The sequence below is a fragment of the Rattus norvegicus genome, chromosome 1 (genome assembly GCF_036323735.1).
Source record: "Rattus norvegicus strain BN/NHsdMcwi chromosome 1, GRCr8, whole genome shotgun sequence".
NCBI classification, from domain to species: domain Eukaryota; kingdom Metazoa; phylum Chordata; class Mammalia; order Rodentia; family Muridae; genus Rattus; species Rattus norvegicus.
In genome coordinates, this window is record NC_086019.1 from 129,969,397 (window position 1) to 129,990,495 (window position 21,099).

Genomic DNA, 21,099 nt, shown 5'->3' on the forward strand with positions numbered 1-21,099 from the left:
GACAGATAGACCAATGGAACACAATTGAAGACCCAGAAATAAACCCACACACCTATGGGCACTTGATTTTTGAAAAAGGAGACAAAACCATCAAATGGAAAAAAGATAGCATTTTCAGCAAATGGTGCTGGTTTAACTGGAGGTCAACATGTAGAAGAATGCAGATCGATCCATGCTTATCACCCTGTACAAAGCTTAAGTCCAAGTGGATCAAGGACCTCCACATCAAACCAGATACACTCAAACTAATAGAAGAAAAACTAGGGCAGCATCTCGAACACATGGGCACTGGAAAAAATTTCCTGAACTAAACACCAATGGCTTATGCTCTAAGATCATGAATGGACAAATGGGATCTCATAAAACTGCAAAGCTTCTGTAAGGCAAAGGACACTGTGGTTAGGACAAAATGGCAACCAACAGATTGGGAAAAGATCTTTACCAATCCTACAACAGATAGAGGCCTTATATCCAAAATATACAAAGAACTCAAGAAGTTAGACCGCAGGGAGACAAATAACCCTATTAAAAAATGGAGTTCAGAGCTAAACAAAGAATTCACAGCTGAGGAATGCCGAATGGCTGAGAAACACCTAAAGAAATGTTCAACATCTTTAGTCATAGGGAAATGCAAATCAAAACAACCCTGAGATTTCACCTCACACCAGTGAGAATGGCTAAGATCAAAAACTCAGGTGACAGCAGATGCTGGCGAGGATGTGGAGAAAGAGGAACGCTCCTCCATTGTTGGTGGGATTGCAGACTGGTACAACCATTCTGGAAATCAGTCTGGAGGTTCCTCAGAAAATTGGACATTGAACTGCCTGAGGATCCAGCTATACCTCTCTTGGGCATATACCCAAATGATGCCCCAACATATAAAAAAGCCACGTGCTCCATTATGTTCATAGCAGCCTTATTTATAATAGCTAGAAGCTGGAAAGAACCCAGATGCCCTTCAAGAGAGGAATGGATACAGAAAATATGGTACATCTACACAATGGAATATTACTCAGCTATCAAAAACAATGACTTTATGAAATTCATAGGCAAATGGTCGGAACTGGAAAATATCATCCTGAGTGAGGTAACCCAATCACAGAAAAACACACATGGTATGCACTCATTGATAAGTGGCTATTAGCCCAAGTGCTTGAATTACCCTAGATGCCTAGAACAGGTAAAACTCAAGACGGATGATCAAAATGTGAATGCTTCACTCCTTCTTTAAAAGGGGAACAAGAATACCCTTTGCAGGGAATAGAGAGGCAAAGATTAAAACAGACACAGAAGGAATACTCATGCAGAGCCTGCCCCACATGTCGCCCATACATATACAGCCACCCAATTAGACAAGATGGATGAAGCAAAGAATTGCAGGCCGACAGGAGCCGGATGTAGATCTCTCCTGAGAGACACAGCCAGATTATGGCAAATACAGAGGCGAATGCCAGCAGCAAACCACTGAACTAAGAATAGGACCCCTGTTGAAGGAATCAGAGAAAGAACTGGAAGAGCTTGAAGGGGCTCGAGACCCCTTATGAACAACAATGCCAAGCAACCAGAGCTTCCAGGGACTAAGCCACTACCTAAAGACTATACATGGACTGACCCTGCGCTCTGACCTCATAGGTAGCAATGAATATCCTAGTAAGAGCACCAGTGGAAGGGGAAGCCCTGGGTCCTGCTAAGACTGAACCCCCAGTGAACTAGATTGTTGGGGGGAGGGCGGCAATGGGGGGAGGATGGGGAGGGGAACACCCATCTAAAAGGGGAGGGAGAGGGGTTAGGGGGTTGTTGGCCCATAAACCGGGAAAGGGAATAACACTCGAAATGTAAATAAGAAATACTCAAGTTAATTAAAAAAAAAAAAAAAGAAGCCGGATGGTGTGTCCCCACGCCTGGCTGCTCACTCCTCGCCTTCAGTTTCCCTGACTCTCCTGAAAAGCACTTTCAGACTCAGCTGTTTCACACCAGCAACTGGAGCTTCCGATACTTGCAAAGCCATTCCCTGCTTCACAGCATAGACCCACAGTTTAGGAGTACTTCTTGCTTTGTTTTTTATATTCAGATTTGATCCAAGTCACTGTAGTGCCGGATTGTATTTTTTTCAAGTGTTCTCTACATAAAATGTGTTTACCTGTCACATAAGACTCATTGGCTCCTCACGTCCGTAAGGTAGACGTATCAGGCTAAATGACGGGTCATTCTAAACAAGGTATCGGGCACTGAGGTAGTCAGTCAGTGGCACAGGGTGATCCCGATATACCCTGCCAGTCCTCCCTCCTCATCTTCTTAGAATCTGCTCAAAGAGATGTGAAGCATTGGCTTCATTCTTCGTTCATTCTTAAGAATCCTCTAAGAGCCTCCCCACCCCCGCCCTAAGACTACATACAGAGATTAGCCCCTGACATTAAGAACTTGAACCAGCAGCTTTCTAGTGATCTCTGCTTATGAAAAGTATACTTCCAATCCTCTTAGACTCATACAATGCCCACAGTAATGAATCAGTTTGAGGCCAACCTCAGTAGGTCAGAGTCTCTCGTGGTCATCCAGCAGCCTGCCTATGGGCACGAGTCTTTGGGAAAGAAAGTGGAAGTGTTCTAAAAGCTGGGCTTGGATGACCTTTTTCCCTCAGTAATGGAGCAGGCTATCCTAATGTCCAGAGACAGTCTAGGAAGGTCACCTGGGCTGCTGTCGGCTTGCACATTGATGCTAAACCAGCCCAGAGCCCTGTTTGCACTTTTATCCAGAGACCCGAACTTATCACCCAAGGGCAGCAGTGACCAGTGCAGGTGTCCTAGGGCAGTCAGGCTCTGAGTAGGCCCTGTAACGACTGTAGGTGGAGTGATCTGTGTTGGGATGCTATGATGGTGAAGGAGAGTTGGCCATACTGACATCAAGTCTAAAGGACATCCCCATCATTGAGACAGAGAGCCAGTGACAGGCCTGGGATTACCAGAGGAATGCCTGCTATTTAGGCCTGACTCTGCTTGGATGTTACAGATGAGATCCAGACTTGAAATCTGCAAATGCGGGCAAGAAAATTACCCCCCTCATTTTCATGATCAGCTGATTGCCTGAGTCAACATCTTGCCTTACTTTGGGAAATTTGTTCCTGCCGCTGGTTGGATTGATTCCTGCCAGTTGATCTCAGGTTGGGTTTTGTTGTTCTGTCTTTATGTTTTAATTGGGGATACAGTCCAGATGCATTGGGAGGGCCAGCTCTTCTGTTCTCGGAGTCTGCCTGGGATTGTACAGGGGCAGGAAATAGCAGTCTGCGCTCTCAGCTCATAGTTTTGAATGGTAGATCCGACATGCAGAGGGCCGGAATTGGTCTTAACTGAAAAATTAATGTTTCATAGATGAATTTTACATGAGACTGAGTGGCCTATTTTGGACCAGCTCTCTTTTCTCTAAGGAATGGTTGCTTCTCTAAGATTGTATTTTCCAGGGTTTTGCCATGTAATGCTATGTCTTGTTATTGCTGTGATGAAGAACATGTTGGGGAGGAAAGGGTTTATTTTGCTTACACTTCCACATCGCTGGTTATCACTGAAGGTAGTTGGGGCAGGAACATGGAGGCAGAAGCTGATGAAGAGGCCTCCGAGGGGTGCTGCTTACTGCATTGCTCTTCGTGGCCTGCTCAGCCTGCTTTCTTACAGAACCCAGGACCACCAGCCCAGGGATGGCCCCACCCACAATGGGCTGGATCCTCTCTCAATCACACATTAGGAAAGTGCCGTCCAGGCTGGCTTACAGCCTGGTCTTTGGGGGGTATTTTCTCAACTGAGGTTCCTTCCTCTTATATAACTATAGCCTGTGTCAAACTAGCATACAACTAGCCAGCCCAGTGAAGTGAGCCTTGACTTCCGGTGATACTGATAATATAGGCTCATCTGAGAGAAGACCCACACATGTGGTATTTAGAGTGGGGCTCCTAAATCAAAGAATACAGCGTGGGTTTCCTTAAGCTGTTACTTCAGGGATGGCCAACAATGCCAGTTTCCATCCTTAGAACACATAGAAAAATGCTAGGTGAACTAGTGCTCCCCCCACCCCCACTCCTGCTCAGGAAGCAGGGACAGGAGGATCTCAGGTAAGCTTCAGACCACTGACAGATCCTGTCCAAAAAAAAAAAAAATAGACAACATTCCTGAGGATGGTGCCCAAGGTCATCCCCTGACCTACACACTCATGTGCACACACGTGCATTCAAAACAGAAAAGATTCGGCCTCCTGCGTGGGGCAGCCTGGACATGTGAACCTTGAGTACTCAGTACTCAGTACTCAGTACTCAGTACTGGAGTAGAGGGGTATCCAGTTATTAGTATTTTTTTTAAATGTCAGAGTAAAGGAAGGAAAGCAAAAGTATGTCCATTTCCACACTGCTCAAAAGATTTTTCCAGGGACGGAACTGTCTGGGGATTTTGTGTAGTTGGTTGCTTATGATAGCTCAACACGGGGCTGCTTATGGGAGCCCCGCTGTGTTCTGTTTAACTCATGGACAATGTATGGAATCCTCTTGGGATGCGTATGACCTCCATGGGCATGCAGCAGGAAATGGCCCTTTGATTTTAGTTATGAAAGTGAAAGAACAGACGTCTGTTCTTTTTCTTTAAGGCAGTCATGGTTATTATATAATCTTATTATCTTTTAGCTATATCTCCAAAAAGATACATGTTTTTATATGGTAATCTTGATCTTGTTAACTGCAATAAATTCATTTTTGCAGAAGACCTAATTTTCTGAAAGTGAAAATAGAACGGTCAACGTGTACTCTTCCTCTGCATCATATCTATTGCCATATACTCCCAGGCCTGCGCATCACAATCAAAAGCACCAAGATACAATGAAAAGAAATGCATTAGAAGTAATCCCAGGGCCCCTTGCCAGTTACAGCCCTTGGGAGAGTGTGCCCTGTAGTTCAGTCGGTCAGCACAGTTGAGTGGTGATGTGACAGAATGGGAGAGTGTGTGATGCCTTCCCTCCCCCCTTGTCCCTCACCAGCCTTGGGAGTCAGGAGATCTTGCCCTCAAACTCATGAGAGTGGGAGTGCTAGCACTACCCCTTATTGGCTCTCTTGGGAGAGAAGGCCCTGTACCTTACTTGAGCATCACAGAGAAGCTGGCCCTGATGGAAAAGGCACAGGTGAGCCAGCCAGGAGGGTGTGAGAATGGGAGAGCTGGCCCAGCCCCTCACTGGCTGCAGCACTTGGGAGAGTGGTCCCTGCATCTTGACTGGGCAGAACAGGGGAGCCGTCTCTGGAGGAACAGGTGAGTTGGCCCCAAGGGCATGCAAGCAGGAGAACGGACCTCCCTGCCAAGGTGGCTCTGGGTGGTCTAGCTGGAGCAATGCTGGAGAACTCAAGCTGGAGGTTTGAATAAGGAAGAGCAGGCAGGCTGAGCAGCTCAACTACCAAGGCCCAGATCCAGGGCTCTGAATTAGCCCACCCCCAAGTCTGCATCACATGTGAACTGTTGGGATGCAGGAAAGGCTTCATCCTGCTGATCCAAGGCCGCAGGATCTGTCTGACACAGGGCAACAACAGGATAACCGAAGAAAGTCCCATTGAGGATCCAATTGACAGTGTGACAGAAGCCAGAGGCTTCAGACCGATGACTTCATTCCAAGGAACATTTATAAATGAAGATGTGTGGACAGGGAGGTGTACTGTGGGACACACCGAGACACACTACAGCTCCCATGAGGAGAAGTTTCCTAGGCTTTGTTTTGTTTTAGTTTTGTTTGTCTGACTGATTGATTGATTTGATTTTCTTCTGGGAGGAAGATGGCCAAGGCAGAGGGTGGATCCGAGGGGACAGGGAGATGAGTGAGACTGGAGTGAGTGCATGCTGTGAGACCCACAAAAAGTCAATAAAAAGTTGAAAGTAGAAAGAGAAAGAGAAGCCGGAGGAGAGAGAGAGAAGGAGGAGGAGGCAAGAAGAAGGAGGAGAAGATGAAACAGAAACAGAGGAGGAGGGTGAGAGAGGGAGGGAGAGCAGCAGCAGCCCCCTCCTCTCAGGGAGACAGCCTCACCGGGGAGACTGCAGATGGCAGTGGTTTTGTTTCCAAGGCTCACATATACATCTTAGCTCTCAGGATTTCATATAGATTTCCTTTGACATGCAAGGGCTATATCCTAATGGATCCATCATCAGATGAAAATGCTCTAAGCCATAAAAATGCGTAGGGTACACTTCATCTATCTAAGAAACACAGTGCAAAGCATGGGTTGTTTCCGTTGGTGATCTGGGGGCTAGCTGTTGCTTAAGGATCATGAGACAACACTGGGTTCCATATCACTAGCCCAGGCACAGATGAAAATTCAAAGTTTTAGGCTCTATTATATGTTTGTGGCCCAGGTAGCATTGGAACGTTCCAAAGTCAAAGCGGTTGAGCCCAGATCCGCTGGTATTTATGCTGTCTCTGTATGTAAAGATGTCTGTGTGTATGCTCATCTAATTGCTCTTCCTAACTTTACACTCACAGTGCCGGATTTGAGGTGGATGCTCAAGGCAAGATGCTTTCTCAATGAAGGGCTTGCCACTCGGTGACAAAACACAGACCTCAACCTTCTCATTACCTCGGCTGTTCTGTTAAGAGAAACTTCGCTGGTGAATCATAACAGACCCTGCCTCATTCATTCCACGTGTCAGTTCGTGGAGATCTGCCAAAGAGAAACACATTCTCCAAAACTCCTCTGGTTATCACCTTCTGAGGAATGCTTGCGTAATCCCTGAGGGCCGAGGGGTAATTTTCCCAGGATCTTTCAATCTGGCGTGGCTATACTGAGGAGATTTTTTTCCCAGAGGAATGTCCTTGATTGTGTCCTGGGATTCCTGTATTTAAGTACTTTCAACTTTTTGAGGTTGTTGACTCCTTTGAAAATCCATTGAACACTAGAAACCTTTCTACAAAAAAATCCATGCATGCAAATCTAAAATGTGCAGTCTCAGGGGTCAGAGATGCCTGTGTGAGCACCTTATTAATCCGCTTGAACAAGAAACTCCCTGGCCTTTGCCCAGGAGGTGGCCACCATCTCCTGTGGTCCCTGGAACAGATTGTACACAGTCCTAACTGTGAATCTGTCTTTGGGTATAGCTGTCTGTGCAGCCCCCCAACCAAGCAGAGACTATTTCCCCTGTGGTAGCTGAAGGAGGGTCTTCAAAACCAAAGTGTCTGCATCCAGTAGGGTTCTTCCTGGTTGGTAGTAACTAAAGTCTTGGAGAATTACCCTCCTGCAGTGTTGGGGGGCAGGGAGGGTATCCATGTCCATCAGTAAGTAAAGACAGTAATAGTATCTTCTACAGTGTGGTACCTGTGTCTGTATGTGTGCATGTGCATGTGCATGCACACATATGCATTCAAACTCATGCTTCTGCATGTGTATGTATAACATGTACAGACATTCCTCTCTGTAGTCCAGAAGAGCTTGGCTTGCCTGTACAGAAATGCAGTAGCCCCTAACCTGATTCTTTCTGGGGTGCAACTACTTTCCAAACACTGTACTAAACTGCTGTGGGAGGGTATCTGCATACATGTATGTGCAAGCGTGTACATCTTTCCATAGCTGTGGGGTCGCCTACCATTCTCTGCCTGATGTCCATCACACGGGAGATTTCACTGGACCTGGGGCTAGGTTAGAGCAGTAAACAAAGCTCCCTTACAACATCACCCTGAGAGGGGGCAGTGCCTCCAGGAAGGATCAGGAAGAGGAACCACCAGAGGCCCTACTTTTAAGGCCAATCTGGGAGGGGAGGAACAAGCCAAGGCGACCTCTGAGGAGATTTCCCAACCATCCAAGTTCAAGGTGATGACAAAGGTCTGGGCTTGGGACCACGGGAAAGGAAACAAATTCCAGAGTCTCTTAGCAGCAGGAAATAGCAGATGGATTGGAATTAGAATGGGCTGAGTGGGCCAGTGAGCTTTAGACCTCAGAGGGGAGGGAAACCTGAGAAGGCCTGACTTAGGCTGGCCAGACCTGTGTGGGGTAGGCTAAGTCTGGGGTGGGAATAGGGCAGCAGAGTGCAAACAGGAGCCTGGCCCTGGGGATGTCATGCGGCAGCACCATTGGTACAGAGGCAACGTGAAATGTGTGAAATTGCTCAAACGCCACAGCACATTTGTTTATTCTCTTTCTGACATTTTAAGGATAGACCCTGGCACTCATGCTATTTCTGTGGTTTGGGATCATCCTACACCCAAAGTAGCCATTGGTGATGAGCTGAGTTTGTAAGCAGAGAGCAAGGAAGCAACCTCACTTTGAGGGAGGGCCAGAGACTCCATACCATGCTTTTCCTGCTCCATCACCATTGAAATTCCCAGACTCTGGCTGGCTGCCCTGACTGCTGACAGTTGCCCTTGGTGCCCACCATACTGTGCTGCATAGTTATTGTCAACTTTCTTTCTAAGGGAACCCTCTCCCTCTCCCTCTCCCTCTCCCTCTCCCTCTCCCTCTCCCTCTCCCTCTCCCTCTCCCTCCCCCTCCCCCTCTCCCTCTCCCTCTCCCTCCCCCTCTCCCTCTCCCTCCCCCTCCCCCTCCCCTTCCCCTCTCTCTTTCTCTTTCTCCTTGATTTTTACTTCCTGTCTGGCACAAGCTGAGGTGGTCCTAGGGTCTACCTTGGGCTTGTCATAGCGGGTTGATGTGAACCCAGAACAGGAGCCACACTGTTGCTAAGGAGCCTCACTGTTGCTAGGGAGCCACATTGTTATACCTCGTCATTAAGTCTTCATACCTTACAAGAATAAGTTTGTTTCCTGCAAACCCTGTTTTTCAATTCACTCTGGACTTGTGATCCCAGGGCCAGTTTTAAGTGCTGCCACCCACCTCGACTCCAACATTGACTTAAGCTCATGAATATTGGATCAAGATTCAGATGGCAGCTGGTTCCCCATGTTGAGGAATTCTTCCTTAGTTAGCGGCTATGGTATCCTGGTAAGGTGTGGTTTATGGAGGCGGTGTCTGGAGCTGCTTGGGGTCTGGCGTGAGTCTTTCTTCATAGCCCAGAAGAGGGGCCTGAGAGGTACTGAGAATAAAATCCAGACTGCAAATACTCACGCTTACTCTGAGCTTCCCTAAAATTGCACATTTTATTCCCCAAGAGAATGGCCTAAGAACTGAGGAAGAAGTGTGGGTTCTTAATTACTCCAAGAAATGGACTCTTTGCTAATGTGGCAAACATCTCTGTGTGGGACTGGTGTTTTATCCATCCCTTAGAGACACAGAGGTTAGTCTGAAGGGAGTGAAGCTGGTTCACAAGGTTGTCTGAGTTAAATTCCAAGACTATAGCATTGAAAACATCCTTGGACGACCTAAAGGTGATTATAGAAACAGCTCATACAATCAGAGACTGATACCTGATACAGTAGAAGTTGGGTAAGAGTGAACCCTGTCCAATGTATGTAACATGGCCTTGGGGACCTGTGACACTTAAGTGTACTTAAGATAGATTCTTACTCTCTAAAGTTTCCCCTTGACTACTTCTAGGTTGCTAACCAAGGGCCATTTATTTACTTGCATCTCTGCTTTATTTTGCAAACATCAATTGATATAATTTACATATAAATACCTCTAACAATCGGAACAACTTTGTGAGCTAGAAATTCAATTTAAGAGCAAGCGAGTTCCACCCCCGGTGATACCCTAGTGGCCTCTTTTGGGTTCCATCCTCCACACTATGACCACAACCAAACTGTTTGCCCAGCTAGTATCTTACTCTGGAAAGCAAGCTTCCTTGTGACCATTTCCAGGTCAAACAGTAGCTGCTATCTTTCCTGTAGGTGCCCTTCACAGTCCCTGTCACTGTGCCACACTTTTTTCATAACACAACCATTTCCTGGGCCTTTGTAGCAGTAAATCCCTTGGGTCTCCTGACACCGCATTTGTGGATTTCAGGTGATTTAGAGTGAAAACAAGAAGCTTCTGTGCTTGCTGGATCCAACCATAAGCAATGAGAATGACTTGTAGCCTATGGTCCTTGAGGCTCACCCAGTAGAAGCAGCAGTAGGGTCTCTTTTCTGCAGGGCATCCTGTTGCCAAGTGACTGAGGAAGGCCTACCTTTGTTGAAGGCATCATCATTATATGGGCTGGGGTGCTATGCTAAATAAAAAGAGAAGTGAGTTGAGAACCAGCCATATTTCTCTGCTTCTTAACTACAGATGCAATGTCACCAGTTGCCCCATCATGTTCCTTCTACGATAACATCCCCTCCATGATTGTTTGTACCCTCAACCTCTAAGCCAGCAGAAGTCTTTCATCCCTTAGCGCACTTGTCAGGGTGTTTTATCGTGGCACCAGGGAAAGGCACTGCCACAAATGGGATGAATGGAATGTCTCCACACGACGGGCCATCTTCCTCATCAGCTTTACTGTGTTGGGAGATGCCTGGGGACTCAGAGACTCCTATGGGAATGTGGCATTTCCAGACACAGTCAGATCATGGGGGCTCTGACCTAGCGAGTGGGCTAATCCCTTGATGAATTATCTGGTAGTATTACTGTTGAGTGGCAAAAGCACAAACTAGGACCCAGTGAGACAAGGGGGAATGTCCTTAAGAGGCCATTTCTCACATGGACCTCTTCCCATAATTCCTTCTTTCTGTTCCCTGTCTACTACATTCTCCTGCCGTCATAATATTTTGTCCAAGTATGTGGAACAAACAGCTAAGGACTGATGTCTCTATAACTGTGAGCCAAGATGCAGCTTCCTTTCTCAAGTGCCTGTATCAGACATTCTGTCAGAGTGGATTCAAACACATCCTCAAACATGTTGTCTTTCCCAGGCTCTCCCCTCACACTTTTCTAGCCCTTCCTTATGACCTTGTCTGTAGGGTACCCTAAATTCAGTTCAAGCACACATGTGGAGAGATGCTGGATTCAATATGCTCGATCAGGCCTCAGGGTCAAGAATGTACCCCTCCTTCCACGTATCATTTGAATTTTCAGAAAAATCAACTTAGATTATGTCGGGGATCTCCAGTCTTTTAGAAGCCTGAGGTATATCATTTCCTACACCATGAAGGTATTTTAGGTAAACTGGTTCTTCCCCGTCTTACTTCTGCCTAAAACCGCAGCTTTCACTATATGGAGAGAAGACTGCTTAGCTTACCAGTAAAGGGGTGGGGACTGACTTATAGTGAGAAGACAGAGGGGATTTTGAAGCCACTGGTGGGGACTGATAAAGTTTATTTTTAAATTATAGGCCAAAAAAAAGATTGTGACTGCTTTGAAGGTTTCACAATTCGGCCAGGTGTGGTCGCACACATCTGTAGTACGTAGGAGTAGAAACCAGGAGGATGGTTGAGGGTAATGCCAGAGAGCTGAGGGCAAGAAGATCATGAGTCTAAGGCTAGCCTGGCCAATGTCATGAGTCTTTGTCAAAGACAAAAATGACTCCCACTGCTCCCTAAAACAGTTTCAAAATCTATTGTAGTTTGTTTAGGATAAAAATGTAGATGTCAACTTCATGCTGTCAGCTTACAGGCCTACTGGCCTGAGCTGCCTTCCCAGAACCATGCATACACATGGGGGGAGGGGGAAGGGGGAGGGCTGTTCTGTTGCTGGGGGTGCCAGGCATGTTAGCTGACCATGTTTCCCAAATGGCAAATTGTTGATGGGTCTCTGATGCACTCATATGAACAAGTGCAGAGGTCTGAAACATTACATAGAGACTCGTGTTACCTTCTGCACTCATGAACACTGCCCACAGATGCTAACCAAAGGAGCTCCTGTGGTCCGGGTAGATGACCAGCAATGTTTGCTTAGTAAACAGAAGCATGGGGAGCCTCTGTTATAAAAGGTGACAAGGAGTTAGAGTGAGCAAGGTGGGGGGGATTCCTTGTGCAGCTGTGTCTCCAGCCACCAAAGACCAGATTTGGATTAAGGTCCTCAGGGCAGGTGTTTTTTAAGAGACCCCAGTCTCTTTTGGGCCTTGACTGAGGGCGTCTCTGCTCATCTTTCTACATGAGCTCTCATCTTTCAAACTACAATAATGTTTCCTCTCCACATGGCAGTTCTTGCTCCAATTAGAATCTGTGCCTGGCTTGAGGTTCATCATGGACTCAGAGTCAGGAAACAGTTGATGAAGTGTTTGTCAGATCAAGAGATTTTTCAAGGCTCCTCCCGTGTCCTGAGGTGAACCTGCCAGTGGCTGTTGTTGCTAAATTGCCTATTCCAGAAGCCCCTGAGCGCTTGAGGGGTCCTCCAAGGTCAGTCGTATTGGTCGCTGGAGAAATGTGATACTGTCTTCTTGGGAGTCTCCTCCTACCCAGTGGGCTCTGTTTACAAAAGTACCATCTTGTTTTGAGGGTGGAAAATCTATGCAGAATCTCTGTGCACTTGGCTCCCACTGGTTGTGGTCTGTTGAATATCAACAGTTATTTATTTCTCTCCCCTAGGCCCTCTCCTGGCCCGTTTTGATTTCTACAGAGTATAGCAAACCGTTGGGATAAACTTTTTTTGCTTCCAACTTATGAATTCCACAGGAATTTACTCCTTACACTGACAATTTACACTTAGCTCATTGACTGTATTAGCACTCTTGGCTTCTAAGAGCTACTGCTTTAACCCGGAGACCTTCAGATTCCTGGTTCAAAACCTGCTGCACGATTTCAAAAGCTGAGGACCTTGGCCATGCCTGGGGAACTGAGCCAAAAGCATGCATCCTCAGCTGCAATGTTATGATCAGATTGACCGTAGAGAACAAGACTTGGCAGGAATGATCTCTCCTGACTCTGACCTATATCTAAGAGCACCTGTGACAGAGCAGTGGCTCATGCAGAGTTGGGACACACCTGCCAGCTCAGTTCACCAGTGAGACTGCTTCTGGGGTTGTAGAAGTAAGTCTCTAACCATAAGGCAAAAGGGCGGGCTGGAACCTTCCATGGAGAACGTACCAGCATGCTCACACTTGGCTCAACAGGTGAATTGAGGGTGACCACATACCGCACCCCAAATCTTCCCCTCCCAGGCATCCTCCTGTTGCAGAAACTAGGACTTTCATACCTCTGCTGTCTTGTGCTTTTACCGTTACATCTGAGAGGGCACTGCCTACCCTCAGGCTGGAAGGATCTCCTTTCTTGCTTTTTGATGGTTCTCTAATTCTGCTGCTTCTGTTTTGGTGCTTCATTCATTGCAATTGATGTTCTGTGTGTGATGTGGGGTAGGGCATCACCTTTCTTTTGTATGTGGCTATCTAGCTGTCCAGCACCATTTACTGAAAAGATGCTGCTTTGATAATTGAACGATTGTAGTACCCTTGTCATCAATCAGCAAACCCTAATGTGTGGGTTCATTTAGTTTTGGACTTTGAGTCCCGTTCCCATGATCTGGATGTCTGTCTAGTGTCAGTACCATGCTGTAGTTATATTGAGGCTCAAAATCAGAACCATTGAACCCTCAGTGCTATACCATTTTACAGCATTAGGCTGTCCATTTACTCTTTCATCTACTGTTATATGGGCTACTACGTTTCTCAGCTCCCCTGGGCTCTTCTCCGTCAGTGGCTATAAAGCATGGGTATTTTTGTTGGCATTGTCTGTTCAGGGAAGAGACCAATGACCTTTGGGGCCATTGCTCTAATGTTCTACACAGTAGAGAAATAAAGACCTTGGCTAACTCATCTTCTTTCTACATGGCCAACCCTAAGAGACTAAGAAAGAGAGATGAGGGCAAACGCAGCATATCCTGGTAGGAGAATGACTAGGGTAAGGCAAAGGCTTGGGGAGCAATCCACTGTGCCCTAAGAGGTAGATGGTCCAAGGTGGGACAAAAAGTCATGGTACAACAGGCATGGCACACAGGCCGTCTTCTGAGTGGCAGGCAGAGGGATCTCTACTCGGGCGCTTCTCTTGCCAGCCAGGCAGAGCCTCACCATAAACGGTGCTGCCTGTTTTGTTTTGCTTTGCCTTGCTTTGTTTAGATTCTGTGCTCCCAATGGTGCTCTGGGATTCCTTGGGAGGCCAGTGACTCACGATGCTGTGATATCCTGCATACTGAGTGAATCCTGGTGAATCCCTGATTTCAGAAACCAGACTGAGAGGAGACGGCCCAAGTAGGTCAAGGAATTTGGAGAGAAAATTCGAGACAGGGGTGGTGCTGAGATGAATAGGACATTCCTTTATTGCAACTAATAAACTATTTTGCCCATCCTGGGGGTTTGTTTGTTTGTGGGTTTGGTTTTTGTTTTAGGGTACTCTGGTTTAATTTTGCCGCTTGCTACGATGCACTTGCAACTCAGTCACTGGCACTCATTCATGGCCATGTGCAGAGCAGTGAGAACTGTGAGTCACCGGACAGGGCCCATTCCCGGATGAGGTTGAACAAGGCCACACTCTGCCTTGCTGTTTCAACTCTCAGACCACAACAAGTGCCCTTCTCAGTGTACTTAGTGCCACGTGTTTTGCATTTTTGTGCAGCCCCCCCACCCCCCACGGACACACACTTTGTGATTTCACTGTTTCAAATGGCTTCCAAGCCTGATTGATGCTCGAGTGCAGTGTTCCTAAGAGCAAGATGCCACAATGTGCCTTATAGAGCCTTGTGGAGAAAATATTGAGAGGGAGGAAGAAGAGCCAAGCGTTCTGTTCAAGCATGAATTACATGGGTGTGGATTGTTCAATGTGAACGAATCAACAATATATAATAAACGTATCTTTACACTGGAATGTAACTATAAAAGACGCATAAAGCTAACCCTGTTCTTTTACCCAAGTACAGCGTAAGTATTTATAATTCAGTGGTCATATCAATTTTTAGACTCAACTGACTTATGTCTATGGCCCTGGATTGAGTCCTAGAAACACACACACACACATGCACATTATTTAAAATGTATATATGACCTGCCTATCATTGTGAATGAGAATCAACAGTATCTATTTTTCATTTGTCACCTATCAGACTTTAAAGACATTCGCTCTTAAATGTTATGCCCCGCGTTCAGTTGCACCCATTCACACTGTTTGAAGCTCTATCAGACTACACACATACTCGACACTGACCGACGCGTCAAATGAGTAGATACTAATCACTCTCCCGTCATGAGAGTACGAGGCCAAAGTGATAAGTGTTGGCGATGGCATGCTGGGCCTCCGGCAAGGAAAAACGCGACTGTCAGCTCAAAGGCAGAGCCCTGGGCATCTGACTAATGTACTGCAAGGTCAACAGCTGCAGACAGTTTACACACCGTGGTTTACTGGAGAAACTGGTGTATACAGTGGTGTGGTGTGTGCTCTGTGGTCTACAGCAGATCGAATAGATAGCCCTGAGTTTATGAATTATAAACTTACATGCAGCTTTCTACTGAAAAAAAGAAAAACTTTAAGCCTCTCCAACATTGTGATCCTACAAAGACAGAGAGGAGGGAGGGCGGGCCCATATGTGGTCAACATGGCTAGGGAGGCGGGGTGGGGGCTCTGGTGGTCATTGTCAGCTTCTCTTAAGGAATGAATTAAACATCCGTGGCATCAGAATTCTTATTGCCCTCTATTTCTACAGTCAGCACTTGAAGTTCTGAAATGTGAATACTCCTGTTATCCCAGGAGTTCAACCGACGCAGAATGAACTCCTGCTTATGTACACATGCAGCTCCATGTTCAGTTGGACCGACTGGGGACTTCCTGCCTCATTTGCTTCCTTCAGAGGCGAATCTGGTGGCGTCTTACTTTTGCTTCTGTCTCCCTCCTCTGCTTTGTCACCTAGAATCAATGAAGCATATAGCTATGTTGATGGCATGATGTTCGAGTCCAATATAAGAACTTCGTTTGGCCTCTTCTCCTTTACTTTTTTATGTCTTTACTTTATAGCAAAGTGCGGGCATGCACATGCATGAGATGAGGTCAGAGGACTACTTGCAGAAGTTGGTCCTCTCTCCTCACTATGTGGGTTCCAGGGATCAAACTCAAGTCTTTAGCTTTAGAGCAACCGTATTTACCTCTATCTCAACAGCCCATTGTATCACTTAATGTAGTGAAAAGGGAAAGGGTTTTAAAAGGCCTCTAATCTGATTACCACATCCCAGCATCTCTGGAATCCTCTTATCTTCAGGCTTAAGAGCATTCTGGCTTAAATAGAAGAAGCCTTTGTTCTATCCCTCCTACCTCATTCTGTAAGCACACACTAAGATTTATGAAAATGCCCTCAGCCCGCATGTTCATTGCTGTCCGTTAGCCAAGCTTTGAGGGAAGTGCCAGCTGTTGGTGGAGGTGTTAGGGGCAGAGCGCCCTTCATTTCTCTCCAGCTCCAGCATCAGTAGTCAATCTTGATTGTTAACTTTATTAGAAGACAAAACAAGGCGGTTAGTCACTCCCATCCCCTGCGTGAGTCTTGAGTCTGTGAGAGCATGTGGAGAGAGGTCTAGGCCATGGTGGCTCTATCCTGACCAATGGCTCACTCATTACCAGATCTAAAATCATTGAGGGGTGGTGGGACTGTGGAAGACAAGTCCTGGTTGGAGGAGGCACATGACTGGGAGAGTGCCTTGGAATGGAGCTATCTTGCCTGGGTCCCTGCATGCCTCTGCTCTGCTCCCTGACTTCTGTAAGCTAAGCAGTTCTGCTCCACTGTGCCTCTCTGCCCTCGAGCTTGCAGCCTCACCACGGTCTCACACATGAGAATCTAGGCAGCCACGGAATGAAACCTCTCAGGATTGTGAGCCAAAACTGGTCCAGCCAAAACGTCCCCCTCTGGGTGTCTCTCTCTGGTGTTTGTTACAGTGAAGAGAATCTGACTAACATTAGCACTGATTGACTGAAAACAGCTGACTACCAAGCCTCTGTTTGCCCATTCCAAAAGATGGCTTCCTTCACAGGTGTGGGTCAGGCAGCTTTGTCCTCGGAGGAACACTGACAGCAAATGGCAGTTGCCTGCCTGATTTCTTTTTGTCCCAAAGGTGCTATGCAAGGACCTTAAAAATGAGTCCTGCTACGATCTCTTATGTGGAGAATTTTAAATCCCGGAAGCAGAAGCCACTGGAAGCACCAGGGTGGGACATAAGAAACCTTGCTGGTGGGAATTGCAGCTAAAGGGACTCCATAGCAGGAAGAGAGCAGATGTTGCAGTCTTTGGGGGGGGTGTGGGGGGGTTAAATAAACCGAGGCAGAGAAAAGTAGTTTTTTCCATGTTTTCTGACAAACACCAACGTGGACTTGGGTGGCCTCTTCCAGTTTGGCGCTTTCTAGAGCCTGGGGTGATCAAGTTTTGTGTTACTTTTGTACTGCTGGGGAGAGTCCCTGAGAGAAGTGACATGTATGTTGGCCGGGGCTGTAGAGGTTCCAGTGGACGTCCGTCAGCCCTGTTGTTCTTAGGCTCCCTTGTGCTGGTGCCAGATGCAATGATTGGGGTTACACAGTGGAGGAAATGCCTCACAAGACGGCCAGGGTGAGGAAAAGGAGACTGAGACTGGGCCCTACTATCCCCTTCAGGAGTGTGTCCTCAGAGACCTAGAGACCTCCCACCTGGGCTCCTCGGCACCTCCCCAAAATGCCACCTCCACCCCTAGGCATTTAAAAACATCCCTGGTCTCCAGCACTCCTGCCCTAAGTGGTCATTTCTTCCCACGCAGCACTGAACACTGGTGACCCTGTTTTCCACAGAAGCGCCGTGGCTTAATTACCATTTATTTACCCAGCACGTCTTCGTTTTCGGCAACCTGGGATTTTCTCCGGTCTTTGTTTACACACGCGAAGCATTTCGACGCCCTTGCTCATAACCTCACACAGCTCTTGCGTTTTGTGATCAAGGGTTGTTTCCTTTTATGTGTTTTCTTTTTCTGGGTTTTATCACCAGGCTGGTAATGACTGCAATCAGTCATTAGACGCCGTGGCCCTTACCCCACCCTTGTGCAAGAGGATTCTTATAAATAAACCGATCTGCTGTTTTCTAGTTGGGTTTTTTTTTTTTAATCCAAGCATCTGTGCCTTGGGAAAATTAAAGTGCAGTCATTGGAAGACTCTTGGCTGGCCGCTGCTTACAGCGCGGCATGCTACCCTATTAAGAGTGGAAGTCCAGTCTGCCAGCTCAGAGTGCAGAGGGATGCCGGGACCCAGGAAAGTATTTGTGTGGCATTTACAGTCTGCTGGTTCAGCAACAGAGCCCACAGCAGGCATGCCCAGGACAGCAAGCTCAGCACATCTGGCCATATTATGCCTCTCTTCTGTCTCACCACATGACTGCCTTAGAATGTATGCTTCTGATTGCCTAGAATTGATTCATTGACCCAGAATGGCTGGAACCTTTGTTGGCAGCCACAGAAGTGTGTGTGTCTTACTCTGTATATATGTGTGTGTGTGTGTGTGTGTGTGTGTGTGTGTGTGTGTGTGTCCTGAGCACACACCATCAGAACTGAGTAACATCATCCCATCTACCTACTGGTAGACTGTCAGCAGCAACCCACAAAGCATTTTAAAACAGAACTGGAGTGATGCTCTTGAAGGCAGCAGACAGCCAGATTGCCTGCTCTTTACATGTTGTTTTCTTTCAACCTATTGTGTTCAGTGCCAAATTGTTAAGTCCACATGCATAGAATGAGTTTTCAGACCAAAATAGCATTTGATTTATTTCTTTGCTGCTGCTGCTGCTGCTGCTGCTGCTGCTGCTGCTGCTGCTGCTGCTGCTGCTGCTGCATTTGAATTCTGCAAATTCTTGGCCAAACCCCTTGCACATTTGCAGAGAAATAGGCCTGCGGTACAGTACAGCTGCTTATCCCACTAGTAGCCCCAGAACTGAATCTCTCTGCAAAGCCTGGGTGTCAGCCTCCTTTGTGCCTCATGGAAGGGACTCAGAAGGAGGGAATGGCCTGTGCAGGCCATCTTGATAATGTCTTCCTTTATGATGCTGAGGACCAAACCCAGGCCCCCACATTGCTCAGTAAGCGCTTTACCTCTAAGCTGTACTGAAAGCCTTCGTTTTCCTTTTCATGCGGTCCTCAGGCATCATTTCCAGTCTTGCTCTGAAGGGGGAAGATCAGTACAACCATGAATATCTTTTCTTTTTTCTTTTTCTTTTCTTTTCTTTTTGTTTGTTTGTTTGTTTCCGAGCTGAGGACCGAACCCAGGGCCTTGCGCTTGCTAGGCAAGCGCTCTACCACTGAGCTAAATCCCCAACCCCTGACATCAATATCAAATACACAGCGACATCCAGAGCTGGCTTTTCGCTAAGAAGATGAGGTTACTTTATGTAGGGAGGGGGAGGCCATTTTTAATTGGATAGTTCTCCCTACATGGTCCTCTTTATTCTCTGCCAACTCTGTCCTTCCTGAGTTGGTTCAGGAAAATTAGTGAGGGAGTCCTGAGCTCCAGCACGGTGGAGCTTATAGCAGGTAGGCATGATCGTAGTACGCAGGCGCTCCTTCCTAAAGTGATCACAGCGAGCTGTTGAACCTGAGAGTAAAGAGCTGCGGGCTCCTCCTCCGTCACTTTGGGCTTCTGCTGTGTAGCTCCAGTGTGACCCAATGTGACCTCCCAAGGCCTTCATGAAGGGCAGTCTGTACAGGGATGGCCAACAATGATAGGATTGGGTAGAGGGCAGGAGCCCAGAGACCTAGCTGCCATAAACCCTGAGGTGACTGATAGCATAGGATAAATATCCTGGGAACAGAGCTAACATATGAGGGCAGGAAGCCTGGAGCCAGCCTGCTGAGGTGGGGCTTTCTTCCCCTGCTCCGTGGCTGAGCACAATAGTCTTGTTCTCCTCAGCCACAGTGTTGTTCACACACAGCCCTGACCAGTGAGTCTTCTCTCAGGGAAACCCAGGCCCTTCTCCAGCATTTGGCTTACTGATACACACCCCCGACCCTCTACAATGGCTGCCTCTTGTGAATACCTTTGCCCTGTATTCCCTTTGTCCCTGAGAGTCAGGACCAGGGGGAGGCAAAAGTACAAAACAAGAGGATGTTCTCCTCAAGGACATGTAAGTGCGAGAGAGACACCCCCCCCTTAACGTTTGCGTACTGCTCACCTTGCTTTCCTAGTCCCACTCTGAGCTCTGAATGCCAAACCAGGGGACCTTGGGAAGCCCCCTCCCCTTCTGAACTTGGTTTGGGCTGCCTCCATTCTCAGTGAGGAGAATGGAGTTAAATGTTTTGGAGAAGCCGCACAGCACACCACTGACCCATGTCAAGGACTTACTAGACGTTTTTGGTCACCGCCATTGTTACTGGATGAAGACAAAGCATCCTTCATGAGCCAGGCTCAGGGGAGCTCCAGGCTCGCAGGAGCAGCCCGGTGACAGCCGTGTCCCCATTTGCCCCTTTCCAGATCATGCGTGATTCTGACTGTATGGACTTCCCTGGAGGTCAGGGCCTCCCCGTTCTGAAGAGGATGTATTTTGTGTCTCTGCTGCAGGAATTGCTTACTTAGGAGGCGTGTGCAGTGCTAAGAGGAAGTGTGTGCTCGCCGAAGACAATGGTCTCAATTTGGCCTTTACCATCGCACATGAGCTGGGTCACAAGTAAGTACCGGACTCCAATGTTCTGCCTCCCCTTCCCTCTTCTCCAAACACACTTCCCATGTGACTTGTGCCTTTACTGTTTCTGTAATAAGAAGGCCCACCCCACAGACCCACTCTTGATTGTGAAAATGATCGTCTGAATCTCTTTTACTCTTGAAGCCGGAAGTGAGGTCTTCCTGGGTGTCTTGGTTGTGCTGCTTTTCCTAGCTCGGCAGAGTTCTTTAGTGCACTCTAAGTGCAGCATTCAGAACCGTTGGATCTCTCCTCGGACGATTCGATTTCTGTTTTCTTTTCAGTCACTTCAGAAGCCCCACTTTCCGAATGTACAACCCAGTGTCTCAGTTTGGAAGAGTCAGCAGCAACTGCCTTTGCACATGCAAAGTCTGTCCTTTAAAACGAAACAACCTCAACGCCCTAGAGCCCTAAGGTGCCTCCTCTGGGAGAATGTGGGGCAGCCGCCTCCGTTTTCAGAGGAGGAAACTGGATGTTAGGGGCTTGTAATCACCCGCAGGAAGTCTCAGGGGCAGATAGCCAGTCTATTCTACAAATGTGGCCTCAAAGTTCAACCTTTCTGCTAGAAAGGATGTCTGCTTTATGTTTCTCTGAAGGGGAAAACTGTGATATGACTGTGTAAGAACTTAAAAAAATTA

At 47.3% G+C, this 21,099-nt stretch overlaps 1 protein-coding gene across 2 annotated transcripts in view; it reads left to right on the forward strand.

Annotated features, from left to right (window-relative positions):
• Adamts17 (ADAM metallopeptidase with thrombospondin type 1 motif, 17) overlaps positions 1–21,099 on the forward strand; it is a 322,369-nt gene that overhangs the window by 113,335 nt on the left and 187,935 nt on the right. For both annotated transcript variants that reach the window (XM_039094338.2, XM_218753.11), the window contains exon 8: positions 20,344–20,449. In XM_039094338.2, the coding sequence (XP_038950266.1) occupies positions 20,344–20,449 (106 nt within the window). The remainder of the gene's footprint in view (positions 1–20,343; positions 20,450–21,099) is intronic.